At 40.9% G+C, this 12,618-nt stretch overlaps 1 protein-coding gene across 3 annotated transcripts in view; it reads left to right on the forward strand.

The window, feature by feature from the left end:
* BRF1 (BRF1 general transcription factor IIIB subunit) overlaps positions 1-8,157 on the forward strand; it is a 179,327-nt gene extending 171,170 nt beyond the window's left edge. For all 3 annotated transcript variants that reach the window (XM_074820977.1, XM_074820979.1, XM_074820980.1), the window contains 2 exons: positions 1,983-2,151; positions 4,383-8,157. In XM_074820977.1, coding sequence (XP_074677078.1) covers positions 1,983-2,151; positions 4,383-4,420 — 207 coding nt within the window. In that variant the 3' untranslated portion in view covers positions 4,421-8,157. The remainder of the gene's footprint in view (positions 1-1,982; positions 2,152-4,382) is intronic.
* The last annotated feature ends 4,461 nt before the right edge of the window (positions 8,158-12,618 follow it).

Genomic DNA, 12,618 nt, shown 5'->3' on the forward strand with positions numbered 1-12,618 from the left:
GAAGTATAGCAGTCTGGAGTGGACATGATAATTAGAAGAAGGTCACATTTTAATTAGCGTGGTGCAATTTTAAAAAATAATGACTCAATTGTAGCTCCTTTATATTTACCCACTTTTTCAGAGCAGATGGATACTTTCAGGCATATAAATTGATATATATTATAGTGCCGATTCGTCCCAAACTGGTGGGTCTATTTCTGCTTCTACTGAAAACCTAGATGGACTCAATTTGATCACTCTAGAGGCAAAAGCAGTGGTAGGAAACATAAAATAAACTGGAGGGAAGTTCCTCTAAATAATATGATTAATTTGAGCATTAAAAAATCATGAAAACCTGTCTTTGAGTGATCCAAATATCTAAATACTTGATTTTCTATTAAAATTAATGGGTGTCTTTTGCCCTATTAATAAGCTGTTGGAGCAAACCCTTAGGTGACTTTGAAAAACTCAGGCAGATTCTTTAGGTTGACTGTCATGGTATATGACAAGTTCAGGAACAGCTTTGATGTTTGAATAATTAGACTATCAACTTTCTGGTACAGGGATTTTCTCTTATGGCATATCTCTAAAGTGCCTGGAGTTACAGGGATTCTGGGAGTTACTGCATCCCAAGTAAATACATTTATAAATAAATAAATTTTAAAAAAAATTACAGCGCCAAATCAGAACTTACTGCCAATGGAATTGGAGAAGATGCAGCAGTACATAGCTGTTTACTGTAATTTAAAACTTGAAGCACTGTAGGACTTTTCTTGTGGTAGGGACCAGAGGAGTTGGGGTTTCCTGGTCTCCTTTGGACCGTTCATTGTTAGGAGGAGCACCTCACCACTGTCCTTCCCAAGGAAGTGGTCACAGTCTTTTCATCTTTCCTGGTAGGGAAGATGACTCTCAGTGCTGATAACTGCTGACTAGTGACAGGTACTGTTAAGTATTCCCTTCTCAAAACTGCTTATGTGGCAAAGCAGTGTTAATGGTTAATCTTTAATGTTCTTCAATGGGATGTCTTTTTAGGCCACAGGCTCTAGTGTACAAACCCCAAGTAGTCCAAATACGGAACAGAGGTGATAAGTGCCCTGTTACAAAGCTGGTGGAGATAAAGCTCCTGTGATGTTTCTTCCCTGGATGAGAGAGAGAGGTGAAGCCCTAGACTGGGCACACCATGGAAGTGAGAGGTCCAGAGAGACCAGAGCCTGGGCTGTGCTGGGGCAGACCACATTGCTGGTTCCTGCCCCAGTCCCAGATCTGTCATTAGTGAACTGAAGACAATATTACCTTCTCCAAATTCACCTCTGTCTCCTTGCAACGTTGCCCATTCTCCCCTGCCCTGCTGTGTCCCGCCTAACCTTGGAGCAGCTGGGGAGGTGCATGTATGGAATGGGTCCTGTCAGTGATCAGTTCCCAAGTTAGTGTTTGGAGATCATTATTCTGATGAATTTCATAGGTCATGTTACAGGTGCTGGCGTGTATTATCAACATAGTGCTCTGCCATCACATTAAGTGCTGTTTAAAGAGTGCTATTTGTTCCACAGCTCATTGTGCCTCCGAATAAATCCAACCAGAGCTGTCAAAACTAATACATGTTGGGTTTTTTTCTTATTTGAAGGGTACATTTTTGCTATCATTAAAGTGTCAATAACGTTGTTATTGTGTAATAGGCCTGATGTGAGTTTTCCTCATTTCCACAATGAGAAAAAGGTGGTAAGTTTTCCTGCAGAGCTCTGCTGAGGAGCCTTTACTCCCAGTTTTCTCCTTACCTTGTGCTTGCAAGAGGATCCTGTTCTGCTGTTACCATCTCTGGATATTTTGGTTACCTGGCTATGAATTATGTGAAAACTGGGTGTTTATGCCTAGCTTGCATTCAGGCAACGTTTCTTTGAGCAACTTGCCTGTCCCCCAGAACAGCTAAGCCTCTAGCCAAGTTTTGTACAAATGTTAAACAAGAGGAAGGGCTGCTCTACTGTCCCCTTTTCTTTTTTTTGCAGATGACCTTTCCAAATGCACAAGCAGAAGCCTCTGACTTAGAAAAACCAGCAACTGTGCTAGTGGAGAGTGGCCCAGTAGCTTACAACCCTGACGAAGAGGTGGAAGAGGAAGAAATAGAAGAGGATGACGATCACTGCATGAGTGCCTTGCAGTTAATGGGAGGGAATGGTAAGCTGGGGTGCTGACTAAATTACTGTCTGCTGGTGCTGTGGGGTTTGTTGTTGCAGGGCTGAGGACAGGCAGGCAGTGTTCCCTTGCTCGTCCCTGTCCTCCACAGCTCGTCCCATGCAGAGCTCCTGCTCCCTTTCCGGCATTGCCCATTCCTGTGGGAAAGCCTGGAGTCACCCTTGTCCAAAACCTGACCTTCTTAGAGACTCTTCCTGAGAAAACTTTGCATCTCGAGCTTTAGGCTAAGAGGGCTTCTCAAGAACAAACTGATGTTACGCCTTCTCAGAACTAGGTTTATTAATGTGGATCTGAGGAATTACAGCGTTAGTAACCCCTCTGTCAGCAGTGCTCGGGGCTCGTTGCCCCCTCCCTGCCCCTGCCCCTGTCTGCCTTCTCAGCTGAGGCTGCAGCGATGTCCAGGTTGTCCCTGAGCCCTGTGGATGTGGCTGTCCAGCTCAAACCAGAATGAATTGTCACACTCCATTTCTGGGGAAAGTGTTAGCAGGAAATAGTTCTTCACCAAGTACAGAAATTGTATTAATTGCGTACGGTGTGCTGTATGGTACACAGATGTGTGCTAATTTCTTTGGGTTATCCAGCAAAGCCACTCATTTAATTAGGTTTCTTTGGTGGCAGGAAAAGGCAGTATCTTCTCTGCTGCAGTTTTTCCTAGCTGGACACATCCATGTTTATCCCTTATTAAAAACTTCCCCTTAGAAGTTAAGCTTTGAGAATACACAAAAATATTTTTTAAATGCGAGCTGCTAATTATGGGTTATGAAAAAGGAAGATGTGAATAAGTTTCCTACTGAAATGTTATTTGCTGCAAAAATCTTTCCAGTACTATTAATTTAGCTTTCATGGACAATATGTATACATTTCACAAAAGTGTCTGTTGCTTTTAAATTGATTTCTCCACTGGAAAATAATTGCTGAACTGTAGGAAAAACAGTTTGTTGCCTGCATTTATTATTAGAATAATGTTCCCAAGAAAAGGCACCCATGTGGGGGAGGGTGGGTCTATGTTTATTAATAAACCCCCCACAAAAATAGAATAAAGGTCACTGAGCTTTTTTTCTTTGTAAATGTTACTATTTTTAAACCATTCTGAGAACATTCCACTACTCCCTGTCTGGTCTGGACGACAGCTGAAAAATCAGAGTTTTTTAAAAAAAAAAAAAAAAAAAAAAAAGGAAAGGAGTGTTCCCAGAATTCAAACCCAGGTGTGTAGAGCTGCTCAGCAGAACAAATTACTCCTTTCTAACTGCTTTCTTCATGGGTTTTAGACCTGTCTGCCTGGAGTAACTCCAGGAATTACAGATGGTGAACTTCACCCATTCCACGCAAATTATTATAGATTGCACTTAATTCTGCTTCCGAGCATTTGCTTGACTCCTTGGATGAAATGTTGGCACTGTATTGAATTTGGAATATAGAGGTTAACTTTACTGAATTCTCATATGTAATAGTTATTCGTAGGTTTGACTACGCAACAGAAAGTATCTGTTTCACTTCATTCACTGCACACAGAAGAGAAATTGGTGCATTAGAAACACACAGACTTGCCTTCTGACACACACATCACACAGTCTTTGCACTCGGCATTGTTTTAAGAATACAAAACTGGATAAAAAAAAAATGGGCAAAATTTGGAGTAGGAGTAAGTAGATACAGGAGATCTGAGTCAGATGCGTAGGTCAGGATTTGTTGCATGACTCCTTTGATGTCGATGGGAACTCTGAGCTATCTCTGAACCCTTGCAGTTTCAGCTTATAAATCCATGAATAATATAAACAAGCCAGCTTTTTTCTTGGTGGCTATGTCTAGTGAGAACTGTGCCTACTTGTAAATGTATGCTGCTGCTTATCAGACACCATGTTCCAAATTACTTGTGACAATCAGGCTTGATCACCTTAGCCTCTAAATTAAAACAAGTATTTCACATATCCATGTGCCAAGTATTCCTAAATGGGGGTCCAGTGACAAGTGAGAAGATATATTTACACATACATGCTTACAAATAATTTTATTTCATTAAGGAAAGTACATGCAAGAACTTTTTGTTTAGCACTAAGAAAATACCTGTTTTTTTTAAAATGCTTACTTAAGGCAAAACTTACCATCTAGTTACACAGCAGGAAAACAACCCGAAAGTAGTAATACTTTTATTGTATCTTCTATCTACCTGGAATATTTACATTTTTATATACCTTTGTCTTTGTGTGTTTCAGATTATGGCTGTGATATGGATGATGATGATGGCTATTAGTTCCATTCATTTCCAGAGGACATGGACTGTGTCTTGTTCCCAGCAAATCTTCAGTCTTCAAACTGTATGAATAGTGAAAGAAGCTGTCTATGGTCAGCAAATGTAATCGAACAATCCTTACTTTTGTAAAGTGAATTTTAGGGTGGCATTGACTCTGGTCAGTTTACATTGACCCATAACCCAGCAATAATGTTTGGGTTTGTACTTGAAATTTTTTATTTTGGTGGATCATAGTTTGAAGTTGAGATTAATGGGAGTAATGTTTCCAGAGAACAAAAGAAAAAGAGACAAAATAGACTGTGTATAAAGCATGTGTGGCTGAAAGCAAAGCATCTCTTAATTGTGTAGCTCTGCTTTTAGGCATGCTGTTGCAAGGGAGCAGATTGAAGGACAGATAGGAGGACAGGTAAAAAGGAGAAGTGTGCCTGTTGATTATTTGAGTACAGTAGCATTGGTTGTCTCATAGTGCTACAACCGAAAGAAAAAAACCATTTCCAACCTGTATTGTAAACGTGACCCTGTTATTGTACACAAGCTTCCTTACCCAAGCCTATCAAAAATTAATGACAAGTTATATATTTGCAGGGCAGTATTGGTTTCTCTGAAATGAAGTAAATACTTCTTTATATTAATCAATTCATGGATTTCTTTAAAGATATGACAATAGAAGGCAATGTTGGCAGCAAAATATTGTCTTCCACTGTGAGTCCACACCAGTTTATGTGGAAGGAGGGAGAAGACCTGGGTGAGGCAAGAAGTGTAGAGAGCAAGCAGGGGACAATGGTGCTCATGTGCCTTTGCAGGGCATCCCTAGGGACAGTCAGGTCTTGTTGTGGCTGGTATTGCTGCAGGAGAGTCACTCTGGCCATCTCTATGGAGCTGCTCTTGTCTGACTGAGTTAGAGTGAAGGTCTGCTCCCAGGAGCTGCCTGTCTCTAAAACAAGTTGAAAGAAAGAGAAAGCTGAGCTTTGTAATAAATAAGCTAGCATCTGTTTTGTCTGAATTTAATTTAATGTAATTTATTTGACTTTCTATGGGTAAATTAAAGGTCAACATGCAGCAGTCTGACTTTCATGGCTCAAATCCCACCCTTGAACAGTCGCTGCTATGTGAATAAGGCTGGAGCTCCAGCCTTGTGCTCCCCGAAATGTCAACAGGCAGGTCCTTCTCTTCCAGATACATCATCTCTCACAATGCTGTAAGAGCAGGGGTCAGGGATGGAGCCCTCATTGCCACATCCCACCCTGTTGCTTCTGGCCTGCCTTTCCCTGGCACTGCTGGGTCTGAGGCTCTCGGCTCAGTGGGAAATGCACTGCACTCTGGATCACGTTTGTCATGTCTGCAGCTGCAGGACCCCAGATGTTTTCATCTCTCTCCCTTGTCTAAATGACAATCATGAAAACTGTAGCACTGCAGGCTTGTCTTACACCAGGGAAAGATGGATATTTATCTTACCAATGTGGTTTCTACTAAGCTGTCTCTCCTGGTCAGCTTGTCCTTCCTACCAGTTTTGAGGAGCGCTCATCACTAAAGCACCATCCATCCTCCCGCTGCAGAGGGTGGATAGTGACAGGAACAGAAGCTGCCTGTAGCTCCTGCCAGCCAGAGTGACAATGATGCTCTTACCTGTGGTCGTCACCAAAGAGGGGAAGGGTCGTAGCCTTCCATACCTCTTTTGTCCCTCTCAGTAGCATGAATAAGAGGGATCATGTAAGTAGAACAAGAGCGAGTGCTTTTTTTAGGAGCAGACATGATATTATTTGGCTGGTAAATGTAGTTTGTTGGGTAGGTTGCATCTGCTAGGTGTTTTTGAGTCCTGTATAGGAGTATTTCTGCAATGACTTCTTAAAAGCAGAACTTGGTAACAAAAATTATGGAGTGAGGCTAATGGGAAGAAGAGCTCTTCTGAACCACATTCCAGTTACTTAGTTTGCAGCACTTCAGTGGAAAGAAGAGATTCCATATAATTCTTAGGGGGAAAGCTGGCATTTTCACCAAAATCTATAGTTTTTTTCTGATACTTTATAAATACTGCACAGAAAATGATATTGAGGAGATAAACCATTCTACCTCTCTTTCTCTACACCGTAAAATAAAAATCATGCTATAAGCAGACAATTTTTTTAAAAGTAGTTTGTTTTATCAAATTTCGTGCTCTGCGAGTCTTTGAGACAATTGAGTTTGAGCATTTGGGTTTGAATTAATCTGCTGATAGCACTATTTACAAATACCCATACTCTCAGTATATTCTCAAAGCTTGGGTTTTATTCCAAGGTACACATTATTCTCTATGCAGGAAATAAACATGCATAAATAAACATGTGTATGACTCATGTAGGTCGAGTGCTTTTCTCAAATGCAAGATGTTGGCTTTTAAAGAAACCGCTAAGATGAGTTCTTTATTGCTAAGGGTCTTTCCTCCAGTCTTCTGTGTAGATTTTCATTGGTTTGTTCCCCCAAAGGATACTAAACCTGCTGCCAATGTAGTGATGTTATGTGCAGGAGCTGAGAGTCCACCCAAATAACTGCTGCTAGTAAATTTGAATTTCAGTAGCACATTGCGTTTCTGAGAACATTGTCTCCTGCACTGGAAGTAGAGCATTGCAGTTTTTGAATGCTCTCCTATGATTTGTTTAGGAAAGGCTATCGCATAGTCTGCTAGGAGGGCACTTGGAGAGCAGAAAAAAAAAAAAAAAGACCTACAATTCCATAGCATCTCAGTACTGCCGGTGAAGTTAATGGCATGGTTTCTGTGCAGGAGGCCTAAAGGAAAGGCCGTGGTATCGGATAGGCAGACTTCACTCTGAGCATTGTAAGGCTTAAGCTATAGAGGTTATGTACATTTTTAATTTATTGGTGACTTACCGGGATTTTTATAATGTTCATTCCTTCTTGATTTAACTAAGCTCAGGAAATGTAAACAGATTATAACATGCTAGTTTCTGTTTTTATAGCTAGTCATTAAAATGTAAAAAGATTAACACTGCATTAACTCTGTTTACTACTGTTGATGTATCTGGACAATTTTGTTGTATGTAAGTGAGCCTAAATTCACTTGGAGTAATTTGGACCCTGCTTTTCTCAGGATTCTGATTATAATGGAGAGAGCTTATAAGGCTTCAACATTTGTTGTTCTTAGATCTTCTTATCTGAACCCACACAAGCTGTGTATCATCGGTTTTGTGGCATAAAGCATGTCTCTTGCTGCAAGTCACTTTGCTTGACAGGGAAAACCCTCCAGCTGTTGCATCCAGCTTGTCTGCCATGCAACCTTTTAACACTCTTGTGTTGTGGGAGTAAAAAATGAAAGAAATAAGGAAAATAACGGGATTTTTCACTGTAGTGAATTTTCAGTGTCTTAATCATCTATGACATTTCTTTAAAATCACTGTGTTCAGTACAGCAACTTTTAAATGGTGCCAGACAGCCTTGTCTTGAGGTTTAAACATGTTCGTCGAAAAAGTTCTTGCCATCCTGATGGCTTGTTTATATTCTTTGGATTGCATTGAAACTCCGGTCGCAGATGTGTACAGTTAATGTAGAGTTTGCCTAATAAATGTTCTGTTTCTTATTTCTGTGTTGAATCCTAGCATTTGGTTCAGTTAGTGCCAAGGAAATTAAACCTGTTTGATGTAAGCATATGTATCATCCTTACACAACCACAATATGAGCCATGTTAAGCTTTTTTACTGTAATATATTTGCTGTAAATAAAAAGTAAACCCCTTGCATAACCCATCTTTTATGATGCTGCCCTCCTAATTTCTGATTCTGTCTTCATTCTTATGAATGTTCATTTTTGATTGCTGCATGATTGGTTGGTAGTGGACAAAATTTGTAGTTCAGAGCTTTATTTCATCTCTAAAAGGGAAGACACGTCTAATCGGACAAGTGTTTTTTACAAGATATTGTTCCACTGATAAATATAAATACTTTCTGTAAACTGGATAACATTAATGAGGTTTTTCCACTAAGCTGTATAATTAACTGTCTGTGGGAACAATATATAGTGTGTGTGTTTAGTGGAACTGTTCCAGTGCTTGTTTCTGAATGTTGTATCTTGACAAATAAGCTGCGTGCTGAGTTAAAAATCATGTTACTTTATCAACATCTGGTTGCCATAGTTTGGAGGCCAAAATCCACATCTACTCTTGGTGCACATGGGTATTTGCTCCTTTTATTTTTTTCTGGAAGTGGAGCTACTACTGGATCCTCAGGAGTGTCTACTGCAGACTTTTAGCATATAGTAGGACGATTAACAGTAATTCTGATAAGGCAGTAAGTATGTGTCATTCCTGCATGTGACTGGGTTCCCGTACTCTCAGGTAGGTGCACTACTGTTCTCATTGACATTTGGATGCTTTTATCTTAGTTTCTTTTCAGCTGTTCCAACCCTTTCCACTGGCAGTTGGGAACTTCTCCAGTGATGTCCATCAGTGATGCTCTCTCACTCATAGCATCTAAGCTGTTAAAAAGTACTGGCCACCTTGGCCTCCTGTTTTCTGCTCTTCCTCAGCTGTACAGTTATTGACTTTATCCTGTAATTTTTCACCTCCCTACCACACCAGGCTTTAATAACCAAAACCATTCTGTCCCCCAGCTGTGTTCATCAAATATGCCTCCTTTAAAGGTCTGAGAAGTTAAGTGATGTTACTGAAACTGAAATCCTGCAAAGCTTTGTATTAGCTTCATTTGTCACCAGTAGATCATAACACACTCATTCTTAGGTTCACGTTTTGTAATGCAGAAGAGGCTGTTGTAATTTTCTGCTCCTGTCTCATGTGTAAGAAGAGTTACAGCATATTATTCAGTATTTCTTATGCCTGCCCTAATACCTGGCAGTGGTCTTGGTGAGTGGTGGTTCTTTAGTGAAAGGGGTTAAGCACATGAGAAACGAGGCTGGGTGAAAATTCATCACTTGCAGCATAACAAATTTATTTGGTGAGCTCCTTCATCGTAATTGTTTTTTTTCTTATGGGACTGTTCATGGAAATGAGGGAGGTGCATACATTTCATAAAAATGCAAAATGAAATTCCTGTCTTGCCATGTGACTCTAGGAGCAGAGGATTTTATGACTTTTAGTGTGAATCTTACATTTGTTATTGTATGGGTTGGCAGTAAGTGGCATTGTACTGGACACTGGCATGGCAGTCATTGTATTATCCATTTTTATTGCAAAATTGCAACAAGAATGCTTTCTCACTGCTCTTAGTGCTCTTAGTACAGTTTCTCAATTCTTCAAAAGCAGAAAAATACAGCAGCAAATTAAAGGAATTTGTACAAAGCAATGAAAAGAAACAACACCAACACTGTGCTTACCAGGTGATTTTTCTTTAGTGCTCTTATGTGGGAAAGGTAAAAGGTATTTATACACAGACACTCAGAGAGACGAAAGTTGCATCTTGGCAGCAGCAGAGGTGAGGCAGCGTTGTCCGTTTTCCACACAAGAATTCCAGACTCCTCCTGTTTCATGGTATATCCTGCACCATCTTCATCATTTGTAGACTGGGCAGTCCACTGGAGGATATTGAGAGGTAGGACACCTAGCCAGGTAAGAAAGGGGAGATGGCAAGGTGTCTTTGTTTCACCTGAGTAAAACCAAAGGAGATTAATTATTTAGAGTGGTTTTAAGGGCTGTAGTTTGATGTTAAGGAGAAAAACAAGCTGCTTTAAGAAAACCAGAAAGATTAGGGAATATTTCTTTGCAGTGATATGTGTTGGACTATGCAACAGGCAGTGAGCATAGGAATGGACCAAGGATAATATTCACATCCTTGGAAACCCAACTGGTCTCACAGCTGCATTAAAAATTGAAGTCTTTGGCCATGCCACTGTTTCTGACATGCCTCTGCTCTTGTCTGGTCAAGGTGTGATTTCTAGCTCAACCCTGAGATGTCAGCTGCCCCTGTGCAGGTCAATGGCCAGCAGCGTTCCCCACCCATGGGCTGGCAGACACGTTTCTGGCTTGCTGCAGATGTTTCCTGCCCCCCACCCAGAGCTGCTCATTCCTGAAGAAGAATCTGTGAGGTTTTGGGGGAAAGAAAATCCACATGCTCATTTCTCAACTCTGCCTTTTTATAACCGTAACAGAAAATAGTCTAAACTGCTGCCTGCACAGCCCAGACTGGTCTTGTGTACCACCTTGCTGTGGTACAGCTGGCGAGTGTTCTCCGACTCCTCCTTTTCGATAGGGTCTCCTAAGTTTGCCGTTCTTGCAGAAGTGCTAACTCCATCAAATACCGTTGGGCACATACGGATTTCAGAGCAAATATTTTTGAGTCAAAGTCCCATGCGAAGAGTGTGATCTGTGCCCTAAGCAGATGTCTGTTGTCAGTGAGGGATCTCAAGCTGAAAAAAATGGAAACAATAGGAAGGTGATGTGAAAATATCAATGCTAGATAGTCACAGTTGCTGTAAATTGGTACAGTCCCTGCGACTTCGCATCAGGCAGTAAGAGCTTTGCTCTTTTACATCAGTGGAGGATCTGTGCCATTAGCAAAAGTCTCTAGAGGTGGTAGCAGTAGAGAACGAAGGGAGAAAGTTGCTCTGAGGTGAAAACAGTTTGTGTATGTTGCCCAAAGCCACTTCTTACTCCATTTGTCAAGCACAACTTACTGCCTTGCCTAATTAACCAGCAACGTGGAGTTACCTGTTCTGTTGATTTTAAAATAAATGAGAAAAGGGAACTTCAGCAGTGATACAGCTGTGTTGTGCAGCACGTAGTGCATCCCTCTTCAACTCTGCATGGGGATGGCTGCAGCTGTCAAAACTTTTTCTCTCTAGGTGGTCATAGACTACTCTGACATGGATCTGTTGTAATTGAATAATGGTTCTTCAGAGCAGCATCGTGTCAGGGAAATGGGCTAAATCCTTGTATCTGCTTTGATTCCTGCCCATACTCTGGGAGCTCACTAAAGGAGAGTCCACACACATACCAGCACAATTGAAGTAAGATTCATGGGTTGACACAGAGTAAAATATAGCTAAAGCACATGGGTTCAAAACTCTAGTCACTGTTCTCAAGCAAACTCTTACACAAGGCCACTGGGAAATTGTTTGATACTGCTGCATGCTGCATTAAATCAGGAGGACCTACCTTAAGCTCTGAGGTCTCCAACAGCAAATCAGTGCGATGTGAATCATTGTGTTTTCTTTTGGGCACCACGAGGAAGAGGCTGAGTGGATTTTGCTGCCTGTGATAAGATGAAGGATCTTTCATCTTGTTCATCTTCCCTGTATATTTTATGTTGGTTCAGAGGAGCTGGCCACACTGCATTCATAAAACGCCCTCTAAAACACTTTTGGCCAGTGTTCTTGGCAGGCATACAAGTGTAGACTTTCTCATCTCCCCTGGCCACTTGGTAAGCAAAAGGTCTCTATCAACAGGGCTAGTGCCAACCCTTGTAAAGCTGCCCAGCATAGACCCCAAGTATTGTCACTGCTTGTGGGTATAAGACTGGTGTGAAAGGGGCTACATCTCAGGCGAGACTCAGTCCAGTGCCAGAGAATCACCCTTATAGTTGGGTGGAAGTCCTACCTCATGGTTACCTTGTCTACCAGCAAAAAGGGAAAATGTATCTAGAGGAAGCAAAATTACCCACTGGAATCCCTGCAATCTGTAATAAATATTTGAGGTGTAAAAAGCTAACAAAATGGAATGGAGTCAGACATGAAAGTGAAATCTGCCTTTTTAAACTTGAAAACAGTGTGATATCAGCAATGCTGCAGTGTCTGGGAGCAGTCTGAATAAAAATGTGGATGCATTTAGGAATTATGGTATTTGTACAAGAAATGTTCAAATGGCTGAAGTCTTCAGTCTCTTTAATTAGTCATGGGAGTGAACATCATTGGTTTTCTGTGAAAGAACAGCAGATTGTTGCCATTCTGTCTTTCTAAATACATGTCCTGTTTTCCCCTTAGTATATATCATTATAAAATACAATATTAAAGCTTTAAAAAGTCTTTATTAGCTAGCAGATGGTTTTGCAAGTCATTTTAATGAGATGAAGAAAACTTTAATGGCAGACATTTAAAGTTGTGCTTAGACAGACTATTGCCTTCGGAAAAATCTCGGGAATGTTTTCTTCTTGTTTTTGGCAGAGCTTGGCACCAGATTATGCACAAGGAAATAGAAGGGGATGATTTACACCGACTGGTTCCCTCCCGAGAGTGGTTTTACATCAGCGTAACATCGTTGA

The sequence above is a fragment of the Strix aluco genome, chromosome 4 (genome assembly GCF_031877795.1).
Source record: "Strix aluco isolate bStrAlu1 chromosome 4, bStrAlu1.hap1, whole genome shotgun sequence".
Taxonomy (NCBI): Eukaryota; Metazoa; Chordata; class Aves; order Strigiformes; family Strigidae; genus Strix; species Strix aluco.